Source organism: Schistocerca nitens, chromosome 4 (genome assembly GCF_023898315.1).
Source record: "Schistocerca nitens isolate TAMUIC-IGC-003100 chromosome 4, iqSchNite1.1, whole genome shotgun sequence".
Classification (NCBI taxonomy): domain Eukaryota; kingdom Metazoa; phylum Arthropoda; class Insecta; order Orthoptera; family Acrididae; genus Schistocerca; species Schistocerca nitens.
This window is the reverse complement of record NC_064617.1, coordinates 493,375,773-493,396,150: the sequence shown is the minus strand read 5'-3', so window position 1 is coordinate 493,396,150 and position 20,378 is coordinate 493,375,773. Positions and strand designations below refer to the sequence as shown.

Below are 20,378 nucleotides of genomic sequence, written 5' to 3'. Positions count from 1 at the left end.
AAGGCCAGGTATCCGTGTTTTTCCCTTCTGGACTAATAAGTTTTATCGGTGAGGAAGGGTTTCCGCAGCAGGGAAAAGGTGCACGTGCTGTTTTTCGACGTTATCAGATAATTCTTTATGTTCTACGGTGATGTTTGTTGGTTCTACGGTGATGTTTGTTGGGTAGGTTGTAACACGCGCCATAATACCGTTTCATCCCATTGCATTTACTAGTAACACAAAGAATTACTCGCTTTATTATTACAATTTTCATATGCTGTACCTGTATCGCCCAGTTACTCTGCCCGCCGGAGTGACATAATTCAGGGTGTAAAATGTTAACTCTCACGGCTGGAAATTACACAATTAATAAAATGTTCCGGGATTTCCAGTGAGAATTATTGTCGAATAATTTAAAACTATAATGGTAGTATACTGCTCCCAGTTATCCAGTATCCACAGTTGCGCAGGCTATCTCTAATTAGGTAGGAGAACACCAACAGCATCTCATTCACAGGGAATGAAGCAGTTATTATTGAAATTGGCATAATTCTATGCCTGTACACAACTAAAGCATTAAAGGTACGATAATGCGCAGTATTTCAGTTTTCTGAAATGATGAAGCAGTTTGGAAAGGTTTTGGGCAGTTTTGTCAGCGAATCACTTTTCCTTCAGTGAGAAATTTGGAAAATACGGTGTACCAGGAAGAGACACGTTGTGCAAGGTATATCCTTTTCACATTGTTGTGTCACAGGAAGCAAAACATATTCATGGGATGGCGTACTTCATGTCCACGTAACAGTACGACTTACAGTATTTCTGTGAATTTCATATGATAGGATGCTATATCTCTTATTTGTTGATTGGATAGTTTTGAGAATTTAATGATTAATACTGATAATACAAGTACTCTGCTGGTAGCTTAGTCTCCTATATATCTTCTTAAGGCACAGTGTCTATTTCAGCATCCGCTTGAAGGCTCATTCGTCATATACGCACAACCAAGAGCTGCGGCTAGCATTATGGATGGCCTACAGGGTTGTTTGATCATTTCTTTATTGATAAATTTTCTGTTACAATGGCGGGTCTCTTTCTCTCTCTCTCTCTCTCAGAACTTTTATAGACTGAGAAAAGTTACACAGCTGTTCATTTTATGTTATTTTTCAGGGGAGCTACACATTCAAAGATAGTGCTATATAATGGCCAAGGTGAAAAAATGGCAGAATGCGGTGGGCCAGGGGTCAACCACTGGGTGAGTGTATGAGTTGTTTTATACAAACCTAAAATTTCTTGTCCTGCATTTAATAAATTGAAAGGAGAAAGAACATTCTGATTCTCAAGATAGTTTTTTTTTTTTTTCTTTCCTTGCTCCTGTATCACTACATACTTCCTCTAGTTGTGCTTATCCATCATCACACAAAAAGAAAATGCTCATGTTTTCAAATGTCTCCTTCTCATACATCCTGTATGATAATTTTTGTCGTATGACTGGAGTAGTGTTTTTCATCATTCAGCACTTTTTATTGTTCATTACAGTTATGTTGTAACAACTTCAGCCTTCATCTTTATAAAAAAAGAAGTGGACATAAGATGAAAGCTCAGCTAAGACATTTTCTACTAAGATGATAAAAGCATTTAATTCACGGAGGTATAGAAGGGATGGCTATTACTTATGTTTCAGAGATACAACTCCCAGCACAGGCAATAGAAACGCACATAAATAATTAAATAATAGCACACTCCCTAGGTTCATCTCAGGAAAGAAAAAAACCAAATAGTTGAGGGAGATATGGGAGTGAATTGGGCTTGGGAGGAGTAAGATGGGCAGTAGGTCACTTAGAACACAAGTTTAAGAGAAATTTATTTATTTAGTCATATGATGTATTTAAGTTGGTACATGTTGTAACATTACATATAGGCCTTGACATTTTGATTGTACAATAACAGCTTTCTGCAACTATGTTCTATCACTCTACAGTTCCATGATACACTTTAAATTAGTAATTACCAGAAATTTCTGTGTGCAACATAAACAACGGAAGGACTATTTCTGATTGACTGTCATTACACCTAATAGAAATGAAGAATTCTGAAGTGATGCTGGAGGTGGCAAGGGGAAGTAGTAGATTATTAGTTGAGCCACAGATAAGGGAAACATTAGTCAGAAGTATTGAAACATTACTCTGGGTGTCATAAATTTGACAGATCAGTGAAGGATACAGATATCAGAGCATGTATTGACAGAGTTGATTTTTCTTCATTATATCGCTAAAACTAGAGCTGCTTTTGATGGCAGGAAGGAAAGAAACAGTAAAGGTAGTTTGTGAGTGTGGTGAACTGAGATCAGATACAAAATGGGCTCAGAAAATTCATTATTTACACTAAAGACATAACAACTCTCCTGTCTTCCTACAATTGCAGTGCAAATATCTACAAGAAAAACACCACTAAAATGGAACAAGAAGTAAATACAGATTGCAAAAAATCTTCGTTACTGAATTGCAAATGGTGCTGTCATAGATACTCATTAAAATGCTAGCTTATGGAACAAGAGTTTCCTTTTGTGTGGCAAAATAAATGAGGAGGTTGGAAGAAGTAAGGCTAATCAAGGATAACATAAAAGCTGTACACAGCTCTACGTCAAGGCAGATGTAGCAGGACAGTATGAAAGGATAACCAACACTGGTATGGTTGCAATATGTGAAATTTGAAGCCATGCGTAATTAAAAATGTCAGGTGGATAAATTTGCAAGTCAGAGATAAGTTTAATGTAGAATGTCAACAATGTAGGAAAAAGACAGATTGCTACTTATCGTAAACAACAAATGTCAGGTTGCAGACAGGCACAATTAAAGTACACTTGCATAAGCTTTCGGCCACAGCCTTCCTCAGTAAAGCACACACAAACACTCACACGCAAGCAAGACACCTCACGCACACGTGACCTCCAACACCAGCATCTTGGGCCAGAATGCAACATCATGTGGGAGGCAAGCAGCAAGCTGGAGGGGGTGGGGAAAGGGAAGGGATAGTAGTGTACAGGTGGAGAGAGAGAGAGAGAGAGAGAGAGAGAGAGGGGGGGGGGGGGGAACACTGTCTGGTGGAGTGTGCAGGGACTAGACTGCCAACAGGCACAGTATCAGGTGGTTGTGGGGCAGGGAGGTGGGGAAAAAAGGAGCAAAAAAAGAGAGAAGTGAGGAAAGACAGGTGTGTGCATTGGCTGAGGGCTGCAAATAACAGGGTGGGAGATGAGAATGGGGAGGAGATGATAGGACAGAGGGGGTGTGGAAATTGTTGGGTGGAGGATGTGGGGACAGTATGTTACCATAGTTTGAGGCCGGGATAATTATGGGAGGGGAGAATGTGTTGTAAGGATAACTCCCATCTGCAACAGTTCAGAAAAGCTGGTGGTGAAGGGAAAGATCCAGATGGCTCAGATAGTGAAGCAGCCATTGAAATCAAGTGTGTTATGTTCAGCTGCATGTTGTGCCTTGGTGGCCTGCTTTGCTCTTGGCCACAGTTTGGCGGTGGCCATTTATCCTGGTGGACAGCTGGTTGATAGTCATACCAACAAAACAAAATCTGCATAGTGATTGCAGCAGAGCTGGTAAATGACATGGCGGCTTTCACATGTGATCCAGCACTGGATCTTCCTCTGGGATACGATCCTTGTGGCAAGGGATTGGGATTGGCATAGGGATGGACTAGTATGTTGTGAAGGTTGGGTGGATGACAGAACACCACTTTCGGAGGGGTGGGAAGTATCTTGGGTAGGATGCCCCTAATTTCAGGCCACAATGATAGGTAATAAAAGGCCTGACGAAGGATGTGGTTCAGTCGTTCCAGTCCGGGGTGGTACTAGATGATGAAGGGGACACTCCTTTGTGGCTGGTTATTGGGGTTGGTGGGAGGATTGTGGGTGTGAGGGGAAATGGTGTGGGAGACCTGTTTGCAGACTAGGTCTGGTGGATAGTGCCTGTTTATAAAGGCCCTGATGAGACCCTCAGCATACTGAGCAAGGAAATTTTTGTCACTGCAGATATGCCTTAATTGTGCCTGTCTGCAGCTTGACTTGTCTTCTTGAGTAGCAGTCTGTTTTTTACTGCATTGTTGATATTCCTGCCTGGAATTCCTGTTGGTTTATTCAACATAGAATGTTTGTGATTACATAAAGAAAGAAATTGTTATTAATTCATCGGCAAATGTCAAATAACACTTGAATGTCTTGTTTCAGCTATTTGGAATGGCAGAGTGTGAGAAGCGTATCAATGGAATGGTGGAAGAAGCAAAGGCAGCTGCAAAACTTCCTATTGATAAACCTTTGGCATCACTAGTAAGTTAATATTATCATCTCGATGAAGCTTTACTGAAGGAAAAAGAAAGAACTACTGTGTACCATCTTGTAAGGTTTAGAAACTGAAGTCATATTATTGAAGATGCAAAACCTAAATCTTAGAAGTAGCTGTATAGAAACAGAGAACTGGAAGTATGTGTTTCTTATTTTAATCTAAAATATTGCTAGTAATTGCCTGATAGTATAAGTAACCAGTGAATTAATAAATATGGCAGGAGTTGTTAACATTCTCGTTGCGGTATGTTTAATTTAATTAGTTATAACTTTTGCATGTAGCAATCTGGCTGGAGCAATATGTAAAATAAAGGAAAGGCAACCACTCACGTATAGTGGATCGATGTGTGGAGAACAGTAACACACTCATTTTTGAGTACTATCTGTTTTCCTAACAATAGTATGCACACACACACACACACACACACACACACACACACACACACACACACACACACACACACTTCTGTCTTGTCGAGGCCAAGGGAGTCTGTGTTTGTGTCTGTGTGTTTGAATGTCGGCATTCTAGGCTATCCCAAAGGTGTTCTGTAGGGTCTACTTTGTGGTCCTGAGCAGGCCAGTCCATGTCCACAAACCATTGCCTCACAGATGCTGTTTTATAATAGTGTGCACTGTCATGCTGATACAGATGATCACCTTTTCCGAAGTGTTCCTCTGTAGTACACAGTACACAATGCTGTAAAATGCATTCATATTCATCTGCATTTAGCATTTTCTTAAGCACAATAAAGGGACCACGCAATAACCACAAAAAACACTGCCATACAGTAAAACTGTCTCCTCTGTACTTTACTATTAGCACTATGCTTAATGGCCAGGTACATTCTCCAGGAATTCTCCAAACCCTTCCATTGGATTGTCACAGGGTATAGAATGATTCATCAGTCAAAATCACTCATTTTCAGTCATGCACTGTTCAGTGGCATTGCACTTTACACCATCTTAAGTGTCTCAACAGAAATTTGTGGCTTATGAGAGGCTTCTCAGCCATAATTCTCCTTGTAAAATGTAAACTTTCACTGCTACAGTTGTCACAATCAATAAAATATTCTAGGCTGTTATGCCATGGTCTAAGGGATTTTGCTTCAAAACCTGACATTTCGTTGCCATCTGCGGAGGACATTTTCAAGAGGAATCCTAGCTTTGTTGAATGTTAGATTCACGTCCTGGCTCGCTAATGTCTACAGCAAAATTCCACTTACGTGAGCTTCCGTGCAGTGGCATGACATCACATGTTTTGAATACACGAGCGCAACTGGCTGTTGTCTACTATTGTCATCCGCCTTTACTGTGATCCCTTATTGGAAGACAGGTACACATCTTCTTCAGCACCGGAATCCAAATTTAATTCCATTTCAAGCCCTCCTCCTTCCTAATAAAATTCCTGGGGTGTTTCACAATCTCTTAGCCTCTCTGTATAGCCATATGTGGTATCCATTTGTGGCTGCCAGTATTTCAGTCCGGTCAAAATGAATGTGATGGTCTCCTGGTTGTAAACCATGTTGCGCAACAGCTGATCTGTCAAACTCCCCTCCTCTGCAATTGCCCTTGTGATTGATACAGAATTAAAACAGCTCTCCACTGCATTGCTCAAGAATGGTTATTCATTCGCTGAAGTGAAAACAGCATTAAGACCACCAGGTGGAAATCATAGTGATGCTCAAGCCCCAGCAAAATCGAAAGTTTTCCTGCCATTCATTAAGGACATGACTGACCGCATAGGAAAAATCTTGAGAAAGTGGAACATCGCAGTAATTTACACACCCCCACGGAAGATATAAGATCATCTAAAATTGGCCAAGGATGCTCACCAACTGCCGAAAAAAGCTGGAATTTATAGGATTCTGTGTAGTTGTGGGTATAGGATTCTGTGTAGTTGTGGGGAGGTGTATGTGGGTATCCAAAAAGAACTGTCAAAAAACGACTCTAAGAGCAAAAGGGCAGTTGCAGAAGAGGGGAGACTGACAGATCAGCTGTTGTGAAACATGCTTTACAGCCAGGAGACCATCACATTCATTTTGACCAGACTCAAGTATTGGCAGCCACAAGCAGATACTACGAACGGCTATACAGAGAGGCCATAGAGATTGGTCGGTAGTGACTACGGTGTGAATCGGATGTTCAATAAAACTATGATCCCCCTTGAAAATGTCCTCCGCAGATGGGACGAAATGTCAGGTTTTGAAGTGAAATCCCTTAGACCACAGTATAATAGCCTGGAATATTTTATTAACTGTGTCATTGTTCTCCTTACACACAGGTACTGTGCTAGTTGGACTGATGTTAACAAATTGGAGCTTGTGAGTGATTCCTTCTTCTGATTTTATGATTGTTTACAACTACCCTCCTCAATGGCCACTGTCAATACATACGGTCTGCTTGGTCTTGATTTATCTCTGGTTGTTCCTTCACATTTCCACTTGACAGTCACACCACCAACACTCACCTTGGGCAGATTTATAAGATTTGAAGTGTTCCTGATGGTTCTGTAATGTGACATCCACGTTTGAAGTCATCAACTTCTCCTAACTGGCCCATTCTGCTGTTACTGCTTCTCTATTGGCAACACAATATTCCCTGCCTTCTTTTTTACTAACAGGTCCTCTTCTTCTGTTATCTAAGGGACCAGTTATTAAGGCTATAAATTATAGGTGTTAGATAGTATTTTAAACATAGCTGCACAACAGCAACAGTTTCACGTAATAAAATTATAAACAGCCGACCATTGCAACTGGTCGGCTGTTATAATTTTATTGTTAGATAGTATATATTTATCACTGCACTTGTTTACACAAAATAAGACAGTATTCACACTGCCTTTCGAGCACTTGCTCTTTCTTTAGCAAATGTACACACATTCACATGCACAAACATCAGGGTGCGATTTGTGCTTTTACCAGTGGGGGGGGGGGGGGGGGGGGGATGTCTTAGGGGGTTAGTAGAATTATATATGTTACTAGCTTGGACCGTGGCGTTACGCATGGTTAAACAGCTATTTATAAATAGATGTTAATGCCGAAACTCAGTATTGACGCGTATGCACTATCAGAAAAGCCATCCCTTGTTATATCTTTAAAAGTATATTATAGGTAAAGCATATTTACAAAATCATCTACATACGGGTACAGATATGCGAGGAGAATTCAAAAAGTAGAGGCACATTTGTGAAAAGTTGTACTTATTCCGATGACAGAAAACTGAAACATATTAATAGTATTAATAGTAAGACTTATTAAAAACTTTCAGTGTTCGGTTCCACAAATTTAAATTATACGTAAGGTTTTACTCCAGTGTGTGGGAAATAAACATCCCAGGTTGGGATGCATAAACTAAAACCAGAGGAGGGGATGGTCTGATGCAGAGGGGGGGAAATCCCCCCCATCCCCCCCTGCAAATCGCGCACTGACAAACATGCAGACATCCAAACTTACACACCCACAGCTGCGGCAGTAGTGTTATTTAATGTAATAAACACTGAGAATACAGGATATATTTATTCACAATCTCTCTGGAGTTACACTAACAGCATTAATGTTTCATAGGGAATGAGCCTCAGTGGTTGTGAGCAAGAGGAGACCAATAAACAGCTGGAAGATGAGCTCCATGAACTATATCCAAACCTCAGCAGCCACTATGTTGTCTGCAGTGACACTGTTGGCTCAATTGCTGCAGCTCATCGCCATGGTAAAAAATAAAGGAATCAAAATTAAATCTTCAGTCCTACTTTTTTTAGCTATAAAATGAGTAGAGAGAAAGAAAAACAGAATTAGCTGTAAGAACTGGTACATCTAAACCTGTATGTCCATTGTTTTTGATTGAGAAATACTACACCTTTAGATTAAGCTTATCCTTCTTATTCATATTGTACAAAAAAAAAAATTATTTCCAGCAAAAAACTTGGTAAAATGTTTCATTACCACACTGTAATGGGATTTATGACAAAATAAAATTATTACACAGCTTCTGAAAACAATCAACATGAATTTTAGAAATAGAGGGAGGATTGAAATTAGGTTTAGCACTGTAGCTTTGACACCCCAGCCTATCAAGACAGCAGTGGAATTTTATTTTTTACCTGTTGTGAATAGATATGTTAGATAATCCTTCTGGGAATAGGCAAGTAACAATGCAGTAGTTCTTACTTAGTAGTATGATATGTCATTGATTCTTGGTTCTCCATTTTTGAAGTATTGTGGCTCCTTGATTTTCTTACTGACTTGTAGTTCATACTAAGGAACTGTGGCATGGATGGAATATTGATATAGCTGGTCATGGTCATGAGAAGTGTGCTTTGCATCTGTCAGTTGTGTGTTTCTTTCTGTCTTCATAGAATTTCTATATTATGATTGCTGGTCCAAGGCCAGTAAGAAATAAGAAGGTGTAGGGTTTGTCTTGATACATACAGTAATGATATATACCACATGGCTGAGTGCTACATCAACTTGCTTTTTATGGGATGATAACATACAGTAACAGCATAGGCAGCTGTAAAGTGCCAAGCCTGATGTACTGAGGGCATCGTCAGTTAATTCTTGAGTTTTCATCTTGCTTCTCATCTTAAGTCAATGTTTCATGAATGTCAGTAACCTGTCCAAGGTTTCTCGAAGTTATTTAGAGCAGAAATTGTGTTCTAGGTCCTCACCATGCCACGATATATATTCAGCAGTTCATATGCTTCACTATTTCACATATTTCAAAAGAGGAATGTAAACAGGGATCTTTGATAGGTTAACCTCAAAGAAGTTCTTCATGGTATTTGACAGTTCACCTGGGGTAGATATCATGTTCTGTTCCGCATCCTTGAAATTCCTATCTTGTTCATCTGTGGCAGCATTGTCATAAAATAAAATAAGGAGCCTTGCCAGTCCATTAATATGGTAGTCATCAGGATATACATTATATAAGACTATTCTGAGAACACTTGCTTGGAGAGTATACCTTCAGTATTCAGCATCTATTTTTCTTTCCTTCCATCTCATTTTCTTTGACTTTTTCCATATTTGTTCTCCCCCATTTTCTCTCCACAGAAGACTATCTTAAACCTTACAATTCTGAAGAAAGTCTACAGAAACCAATGTAAGATAAAAATCCTTTGTCAATTGATGAAGTTTTTACATTTGTTGGTTGTGATTCACTGTATCATAGATTGAAGACACTGCTTTTGTTGATCTGTCTGCCATCACCAACCTCAGAGTACTGATTTAAATTTGGTGGATATAGGATGAGCTTTTTATTCATAGTTACAGAGCTCATAAGAATCATTTGTTCAAGAATCATCTGTTCATCTCATAAGAATCATCTGTTCCACTTCTATAGCTAAGTAGTCATCATGGTAATATGCCATGCGAGGACCCAGATTCAATTACCAGCCATATTGGAGATTTTCTCCAGTCGAGGACTGCGTGTTGTGTTGTCTTCATCATCATTTCATCTGCATCGACATGCAAGTCGCTGAAGTGGCATAACTAAAATGACGTGTGCCTGGTGGCTGAGCTCTGTGCATATAGGTTTCCTGGCCTAGCCATATGCATTATTATTATCATATGTGTTCAATAAATTCAAATATCTCAAATTCTTGAGGTACATAAATGATTTTTCCTGGGAGACTGCAGATCTTTTCAAAAACTGTAATGCTTGCTGATGACACTAGTCTATTGATAAAGGGCCCAAACGTGGCCATATCAGACACAGCCAGGACAATAATGGAACATGTTTACCACTGGTTCACAGCAAACAGCATAAACCTTAATCTTAAAGAGACTCATAGTATACAACTCCAAATAGACAAAATTGACATGCAGATACTGGAAGTTGAGATCATTCGGCCCACATTGGATGAGTCTCCATGTCTGAGGTCCCTAGGCATTCAGATGGTTATTAAACTAAGGAGCACCAGCACCCAGATAAGTTAACCAGACAGCTGTGCCTGCTTTGCACTTAAAAATATCCATTGTTATGTTAGCCTGCAGATGGGGTTATTAGCATATATTCACTCAGTACAGTCCTATGGCATAGTCAATTGGAGCAGTCAACTAATGTCATAAAAGTATTTATTGTCAGTGATATTGTATACAGCTGATTATGGAACATCTTGCAGGAACCTAGGGAGACTGACACTTATGCATGGACAGATGAACCCACTGGATAGCTGCATGTAACGTGCCACTTCCCGGATTCAGATTAATGATGAGAGCCAGTGAGCCGGCCAGCCTGCTTATTATTTGTAGGTGTTTTCCCAGCAGACTAGTTGAACACTAGGCTGGTATGCATGTCCCACTTCAGTTACACATTTCACAAATATTTTCTAAATGTTCATTTCGCATGGGATAACAGTAGACACAGACAGGTGGGGTACACAAATTCCACAATTCCATGCTAGGGGGGAGGGGGGGGGGGGCAGGAAGGATATCTGTTCACCCTCTACCACTAAGATTACTGTATGAACAAATTAACATGCTGACCCTGTGAATATACAGAATAAAGTCTAAGAAAAATAATAAAAAGATGTATATGAACAGATGAGTCACAGCATGATGACAACATGCTTAATAGCATGTTGAACCACATTTGGAATGTAACACAGCAGCAATTCTGCATGACATGAATTCAACAAGTCCTTGGTTGATTTCCTGACATATGCAGTGCTAGATATTTCTGCACAGGTGAAACAGTTCCCATAAATTACTGGTCAGTGGTTTGTGGATGTAGAGCTGATGGCCTCTTGCAATCATGAATCTGGTGGCCAAGATATCAGTGTGAGTTCACTATCATGCTCATCAACCATTGTAGCATGATTATGGCATTATGTCATGGACATTTATCCTGCTGAAAGATGCCTTAGCTGTTAGAGAAGACATAGAAGGCAAAGGGATGCAGGTAGCCCACAACAGTGTCCACGTTATCCACTGTTGTTGTGCTGGTTCAGTTACTATTACAGGTCCATTGAAAGCCAAGGCGAATGTCCCTCACAGCATGATACTACCACTCACTGTCCTGTCTTGTGGTGAGGTGCATGTTTTGAGCATGTGGATATGACACTCAACCTGGTGTAACAAAAATTTTGTACAACGTGAAATGTTTCCATTGGTCCGAACTCCAATCTCAGTGATCCAATGCCATCGCAGATATATTGACTATGTTTTTGGGCCAACATGGGGATGGTATCCCATGTTCAACTATGTGTGCTGAACATTGTGCTCTAAAACAATTGTATCTGCACCAGCATTATCCTCTGTCATCAGATCCGCCACAGGTTGCCACTTATCCTGCTTTACAGAATGAGAAAGCCTCTGACTTAAAAGTTCTGTGATGAGGTGCAGATGTCCATCACCTTCTTGCCTACTTGTAGTTTCACCGTCCTTCACCAAAATTCCATAGATGCTCACAACAATAGCAGGTGAACAGCTGACAGCTTCTTCTATTGTGAGATGCTTGTTCCCACGCCCTGGGTCATACTATTTGCCCTTTATCGAGGTTGATTATTTCAGTGTATTTCCCCATTTGTGGTCCTCAACATTACTTGAATGATGCCCAATTCCTCTCTGCTACGTACTATAAATGAAATGTATGTGACAACTGGAGACCTCAGTTCATTCTTAGTGTCCATTGTGAACAGTTTTGTGTCTTTTATTTGTGTATTTATTTGTTCAATAAAGTACAGTCTACCATACTGTCTCGTAACTCATTTATATTGTACCCACACCATACTTGACTCCCATAGTGGTGTTCCCAAAAATTTATGACAGCCATGTGTGAGGTAATTTTCATGCCGACACAGCTATTACACAAGGACAGTGCGACCCTCATGTTACCATTGTGTGCAGAAATTCGCACATCACGCCTATAGTTTCCATTCTGGACAGTGTGTGGTTCTTGCCCGACTCTCCGACAATGTGCAGCGATCAATTCTGCAAGTGATGTGCTGCAATGGTGTACTTTGACATTTGAAAATAGTGCCAAACAGTTGAAAGCAATAAACAGTCTGCCTTGGGACCTTTTAGAGTATGGATGCCACACCATTGTCGTCTTAGCAGCAGGATTGCAAATTTCCATCCAGCGCCAGTACCGGTTATGTGGGATCCAGCAGACCCAATGCAGCACACCCACTGAGCATAGTTGCTAGTGGCTCAGTTCCTCAAGTGCCCTCTGCTATCAAAATGTAAGAGGGATGGCGGCAGTGGCTCAGTACACTTGCATTTGGAGCCACTTTGCTACAACACTTTTTTCGTGCTTCTTTCTTGTGACTCGATAGCTGGACTCTATTTCATGTTGCATCATTTGTAATGAGTCTTTGTATGTTTGGAGAAATACAAGTTAAGTAAATCTTCTGTTTGTTGTGTTAACTTGTTCATTAATTATTTCTGCTCCTGTCCAGCTTTCCTATGATGACAGTTGCCACCCCACTCTGTAGCCCACCTTTCCTTGCCGCTGTGTACAGAGTTTTACACAACATTCTGACCCTGCAAAAATACTTTGCAGCTGCTGAACTGTAATAGTCTGACAGCCTGGATTCGCTTTCATTTACCGTGGACGTTGTGTCTTCCATATCACGCATGAATTTGTCCAATCTGCATTTGCTTCCGTCAGCTGTCTGGATTTCGAACACTGGCACCACACCATGTACAGATGTGGAACATACTGAGTTTCACCTCGACCCACCTCGAGCCTGGTCGATGATTGTCAACAAACCATTTGTAATGAATGGAATCACAAATGAACAATTACATTGACAACTTTCCACCAAACACTGACAATTCACTCATATCATTGACAACATCACCGATAGCCATGTGCCACAGAATCAGCCTAGTTTGCTTCCTTCCCATCAGCTGCTGAGCTTGACAGACTATGCCTGATTACTTCCGACTCTGACGTCACTGTGCCTAGCCGGAGCAATGACCTTCATGGATATCAACAAATCCCCACTTCTTACCATCCACGTCGTGCCTGCGCAGGACACTGCAGAGTATGCTGTGCACACACCTGTGCAGTACACTGCCATCTTCAACAAGTTCATCTTTTCTGAAGACTTCTAGTCACCTTAATGTTCTACACAGCAGCAGATCTTCACTCGTCCTACCAACAATGACTGCTACCAGATTTCACATCCCAATTACACACATAAACATGATCTTCTCATTGACTTGTACTGTGACGAGTGTTCCACAGAGCTTTTGACTCTGCTGGTCTCACTTCTGAGAGCTGTGTTTCCAACCACACTGCCTGCCTCTTCACCTCAGATGAAACTCCTTTTGGCAAACATCAGTTCCAACATCTATCTTCTACTACTGCACTACAGCACTGCAACTACATGCTGACAGCTCGTTGATTACAGTACATGGATCCATGACCTGGACCCGACAATGGTCACTGTCTCCCCACCTCACATGGACTTTCTCTGTTAAGGACATCATTAAACCAGACCTAGCGATGGATCTTTTATGCCAATTCTACCTCACGGGCTTCTGCATCCCAGGACCTTTCACCCTAGCGCCTCCAGCTCTAATTGGTACATCAGCTATTGAAGACAAAAAAACAGGGAGACAAACACAAATCCATTGACACACTCATGGAGTGTGCCTTCCTCAGATGACAAGCTCTCGGTGGTTTACAACACTATTCTGACTACCTTATGCTGACACACTTTGTACAGAGAACATGTTGCTTCTGAAATATAATAACAACATTTCCTCTGGTCCCTGTCATGGTGCATGAGCAGCTCATAGCCTTGACACACAGCCATCATGGCGACAAGAGTGGGAGTGCACGGTAGGCCCTGGTCCCACTAACCAGTCACACCCATCCAAAGTCTGATGCCCATTCATCGTTCCACCCAGCATGCATGCTGTCACTGGCCCTGCACACATGGAGAAGCACACATGTCAGTACACCGCACCCGGCTTGCCACCCAACTTGCCTCTCACTGGTATCATCCGGCATGTGCCTCCAGCTGTACAACTCACTGTTACCATGTCTCTTCTGTGTGACTCCCCACCACACAGCTCAGCTCGCCCTCTGCCAATCTTCACATAACAACACTGACCTCACCACGTATGTTCACCTGGTTCTATGTTCAACTATTACACATCTACAACAGTTTGATAAAATGTTTTAGGATGTCATATTCAGGACAAATTGGTGGAATTGAACACAACACTACACCTTTTTGACTACATTCAATTGCGCAATTCACCTCCAACTGTCACTAACAACTTTGGTGCCTCTTCACTATAGGAATTCATCACAACAATGTTGGATGCTGCAATTGAAACACCACCCACACTGCCTTCAGCAATGATCTGAAACACATTGGTATCCTGCGTTCCTGCCTGCCAACAACCCCTGCTCTGCCTCGGATGACCTCTGTGGAGACCTTGTCCATCAAAGTTAGTTCCAGCAAATAAGGTAGCAACTCACATCAGCTGCACTTCCCCGTCAACAAATGCCATCAATTTGATCAAATCAAAGTCTCTCTGGCATGTGAGATCAGTCGTCACCAATCCACCCCCCCCCCCCCCCCTGCCCCCAATCTATTCACTCATACCACTGGAATCATGTGGAGACACTGGACACTACGCTACAACAATACCATCTGTTCAGCGCTCATGCCACGCTCATTGCGACTTTGAGAAATGGTCCAGTCATGTCTCACAAAAGTGCCATGACGCAATTGGTTACATGCATCTGCGCAGCATCACTTCGAGAAGAGGCCCAGTTTCGTCTCGCAAAAATGCCAGCAAGGCATACACATCTGTACCCCATCATGTCAACAATCACAGACCCCACTCTCATTTTCCCTTCCATGCTGAGCACACATTACTGATGTACTATAAGTGGAATATCTGTGACTTGGTAAGAGACTTCATCCACATGTGTGTCCATGTTTGTGTCCTGTGCATGCATTCATCCAGTAAAGTGTAAGTCTAATGTACCATTTTGTTCCTCATTTCTGTTGTATCCAAACTGTACACGATTTCCACAAAAACATTGTCCACATTTGCTATGTGTGCCTATGTAGAGTTCGCAATGTAGTTTTATATTGTGGTATAAAAATTTATAACAGCTTACTGGCAGACATCAGGCAGGGAATTGAAAATCCCCAGATATTAAAAATCAAGTTAGTTAATTAGTTTCACATTCCATGGATCATTTGCAAGTCATTCTACATACACATCACAAATTAATTTTTAATTATACCTGATTACTGAGCATTTATAAAGGCATTTTCCAGACATGGATTAGTAATTCCTATCCACCATCTTTTACACATTACAGTAGTAGAAATTCTTCTATGGAATAGGGAATAGATGTAGTTGTCAAGGAGAATGAATCATGCTACATACACATTGCAAATTAACTTTTAAATGTTGCTAGATGCTGAACATTTATAAATGTGTGTTTTTTCCAGATGAGAGTTAATAATTCCTACCCATCACATTTTACACATTACAGTAGCAGTAATTCTTCTGTGGAATAAAAGGAGTTGTCAAGGAGAAACTTCTTCAGTTTCTTTTCAAATTTTATTTTACTATCTGTCAGACATGTTATAACACTGGGCAAGCTATCAAAAATTTTAGTTGTAGCATTGTGCACACCTTTTTGTGCTAAAGACAACCTAAATTCGGAGTAATGAATGTCATTTTTCCTTCTGGTATTTTAATTATATACTTCACTGTTCCTTTTGAACTGCAGTGGATTATTTATAACAAACCTCAGGAGGGAATAAATGCACTGTGATTCAGTAGTCAGAATGTGCAACTCTTTAAACAGATGCCTACAAGATAATCATAGGTCTGCACAACATATCATTCTTATAGCACTTTTTGAGCAATGAAGATTTTCTTTCTTGAGGATGAGTTACCCAGAACATTAGTGAATGAAAATATGCAAAATCAGCCTACTGACTGGTCTCTCCTCAAGATTTGCAATGATTCTATGTGCAAATGTGGCAGAACTAATTTGTTTTAGGTGTTCCAAAATATGCTTTTTCCACTTTAAATTCTCATCAACATGGGCACCTAATAATTTTGAAGTTTCTACCCTATTTATTATTTCCTAACCGTGTGTTACCCTTATCACTGATGTAGTACTCCTACATGTGCAGAACTGAATATGTTGTGTCTTTTGAAAATTGAGGGTAATAACATTTGTAGAAACCAGTCAGTGGTGCTTTTATAAACATTGTTTACTATTTTTTCTGTTTCTGCTTGGATTAATTATGATACTAGTGTCATTTGCAAAAAGAACTAATTCTGCTTCTTGTATATTAAGTGAAAGATCAATATGAGGAACTATGGAAGACCTAAAATGGAGCCTTGGGAACCCTATACATGATTCATTCCCAGTAGTTTAATGTCTCTGGTCTCTAATGGTTGAGTTACTACATTCAAGTTTCTGCATTCTTTTGGTTGGATATGATATTATCCATTGGTTGGGTTTACCATAAATCCCCAAAAAACTTAATTTATGTTGGAGAATGTTGTGATTCATACAGTCAAATGCCTTAGATAAGTCACAGAAAATACCAACTGACACTATTTTATTATTTAATGCTTGTAAAATTTGGAGAGTTTACATGCAAATGGCATTCTCAGTAGAAAAACGTTTCTGAAATCCAAACTGTGATTTGCTGAAAATATTATTGTTTCTTAGGTGGAACGCTATTCTAGAATACCTTCAAAAAATTTGTAAAATGTGAAACAGGTTGGTAGTTAATGACATCTCTCTCTTATCACCTTTCTTATGGAGGGGTTTAACAGTGGCATTTCAGTCTCCCAGGAAAAATGCTTTGTGTTAGTGATGCACTGCATATTTCAGATAAGAAAGGGCTTATTATATGGGAACAAATCTTTAGTATTCTATTGGAAACACCATCAAAACCAGAAGAGTTTTTATTTTTGAGAGAATATTTAATTTTCTTCATTTTGGATGGAGAAGTTGGTGATTCACTCATATGATTGAATTCTGTGGAGTTACTTTTTAAGCATACTGCTGTAATTTTTCTCTTGAACTGTTTGTCCCCATAAAATGCTACTACATTTAAAAAATGGTTGTTAAATATACTTGCTGTACGTGGCTCATCATTATCTCATTAGCCACTTCTAATGGTAATATCTAAACTCAGGACTGTAAATTCCACATATCCCTGATGTTTATATTAAACAGACATTGACTTTGGCATTATGTAGATATCTGATAGTGGTTTGTGTAAAACTGGAGAGCAGTTCTTCATGATGAGAGACACCTTCTATAATTTTGTTATTATCTAAATGTGTTTCAGCATTTTGTGCTACCTTCAGTGGTTTTTTTGTGTTTATATTTTTTCTGAAAATTATTTGTTGCATGCTAACCTCTCATGTAGGTTATATGAATTTTTTAGCTAAAAGTATTTACATTCAGAAAGACACCAATTATGAAGTGTCAAATATTTTATATTAGTTTACATACAGTACACCCTTAAGGTTTATATTACTGAGTTGAGGCATTATATGTCTTTCGCGTTTGCTGTGCTTAAAGATTTAGGTCTTGGATACTAAATTTGGAACTGTGTGTATACTGGTGGTCTTGTATGTACCATACATTCTACAGCCTGTTATCTGTAAACAATGAAACTGTTCCTATTTTCCTGTTTTTGGTTCATTTTAGTCTGACAATCGCTATATGCCACGTCATTTAGCATATTACTTACATTTTTTTTAGGTCCTTGCTTATCTGTTGGATGATCTATTGGAGCACTTATTTCTTTTGCTGTTGTTGTCATTTATTATTGTTGCACACACACATTTAATATAATTTATTGCAAAGCACAAGGCTTCAGACGATGTTTCACTTGTTGTTATAGGTATGTGGTGTTTGTTGGCCTATTGATTTTTGGCTCAAGCTGTTACTAGTTTTAAGAATTTTTAGATAACTTCTTATGTTCTGTGTTATTAGGTGATCACAAAAAATTGAGGGGGAGCTATTACTTTTTATTGCTCTTAGATGTTTTGTGTATCTGGTTCTAAAATTTGTATGTTTGGCCCACATATACAAATCGACAACAATTACAAATTGCTTAATGGATACCAGATTTGGTACATTTATCAGTGTTGGTGGTTTGTCTTCAAAATCCATTCCGCTTGTGTTGTTAGTTTGGTATGCTGTGTTGAGACTTTGCCTCTTTTTTTGTGTGTTGCCCACCGTGAGTGTAACTTTCTTGTTGTATGTCATTACCTGCCATTTGTTGCTTAGTATTTGCTCAATGGTTGTGTGTCACATTGTCTTCGTCTGTGTGAATATTTCCTGATCATGTGTTGTCTGTTTCTGTATTTTGCAAGAGCTAGATATAAGAATGGTTGAAAGTGCTAAATTTCTAAGGATCACCGTGGACAGTTGTTTAGGATGGAAAGATCATATTTCCAATATAAGCAATAAACTTAGCAGTGCTGTTTTTGCTCTGAGACAAATTAAGTCACTAATAACCGAAGATGATGTGCGCATGGTGTAATTTTCATACTTCAGTGCTATAATGAGCTATGGTATAGAAATCTGGGGCCACTTGACTGAGGCAATTAAAATATTCAAATTACAAAAGAGAACACTTAGAATAATAGGAAACAAAAGGACAAGAGATAGTTGCAAGCCTCTTTTCAAAAAATATAAGATTCTAACCTTCTACAGCTTGTATATATATAAAATTCTGCTCCTTGCTTGGGATCATAAAAATAAACTCAACAAAAATGAAGATGTACACCACCACCACACCAGAAACACCAAGAAATTAAAAGTTCTGCAGCATAACACAACTCAGTATGAGAGAAACAGTGGTTACATGGCAGTAAAGTTGTACAACTCTTTACCACCACACATTACTAATGCCAAATTGAAGGATAAGTTTAAAAAGTCAATCAAACAACTGCTATTAGAAACCCCCTTATATTCAATCAGAGAATTTATTTCAAACGAAAATAATTGAAGCAAACTGGCATAGTACACTAAAAGAAAAATGTTCACAGGTATAGAGAAAAAGAAAAAGTAAAATGTGTTAACTTCGTAACAGCATTATTGTATCTAAAGATTTTGTTTTTCTACAGTATTATTGCTGTTAATTTTTTTTTATATAAATGTAAACAAAACTGGATCTAGAAATTGTATGTGCTATGTGACTGTATTATACTGTACATATAAAATGATGGACCCATAGCACAGAATTATTGCAATTAAATGTTCTGTAATTTAGGTACATAGAACATGTATGCCTCATAAAATTTTGTAACTATGATGTTAATTTTCAGAAATGTTGTGGCTAAAATGTATTAGTTATCTTAGCAAAACTATAGTTAGAATCAGTAAAAGTTAATGTATTTTATTGGAAAACTGACAAAGCAAATATGTATTTGGACTTACTCCATAGATGTACATCATAAGCTGCTAAATAAATAAATTTCATCTACTGTCAGTGCCTCATGTCCATTCTTGTGTACAGGATGTTGTTGTGTTTGTTAATAGGTGTTCTGTTCAGTGTGTGTAGTAGATATTTGAAATTGGCTTGTATATGTGTTATAGGGTGATTATATTGATGCGGATAATTGTGCTGGTGGTTGTGGGCTTCTTGAATATCGAGAAGTCATGTTCGTTGTTTCTCTTGTGCATGGTGAGGTCTCAGAAATTAATTCTTTCATCCATTTGTGTCTCGATGGTGAACTGTATTTGTGGATGGATAGTGTTTAAGCTACTATGAAGTTCTTTTATATGAGTGTGTAGTTCATCTGTTAGGCAGATTACATCTGCCTAATGGCACCAGTATTTTATTTTGTACTGCTTTGGTTTTAAAATTTTGTCAAAGATTTGGTTTTCTGTGTGATTCGTGAATATCTCAGCAAAGAGGCCAGGGATTGTGGATCTCATAGGTAGTCATTGTTGTTGGGAGTAAAACTTGTTGCTGAAGAAAATGGTTTTGTTTTCTGATGAGCATGATTGTGATTGATATCCATTATATGTTTGTTGCCAGTGTTGCAGATGTTGTCCCATAATGTTGACAGCTTCTTCTGTT

At 39.3% G+C, this 20,378-nt stretch overlaps 1 protein-coding gene across 2 annotated transcripts in view; it reads left to right on the top strand.

The window, feature by feature from the left end:
• The window catches only part of LOC126253422 (N-acetyl-D-glucosamine kinase), a 228,099-nt gene that overhangs the window by 145,786 nt on the left and 61,935 nt on the right, over positions 1–20,378 (top strand). For both annotated transcript variants that reach the window (XM_049954749.1, XM_049954750.1), the window contains exons 2-4: positions 1,147–1,231; positions 4,214–4,312; positions 7,891–8,032. In XM_049954749.1, coding sequence (XP_049810706.1) covers positions 1,147–1,231; positions 4,214–4,312; positions 7,891–8,032 — 326 coding nt within the window. The remainder of the gene's footprint in view (positions 1–1,146; positions 1,232–4,213; positions 4,313–7,890; positions 8,033–20,378) is intronic.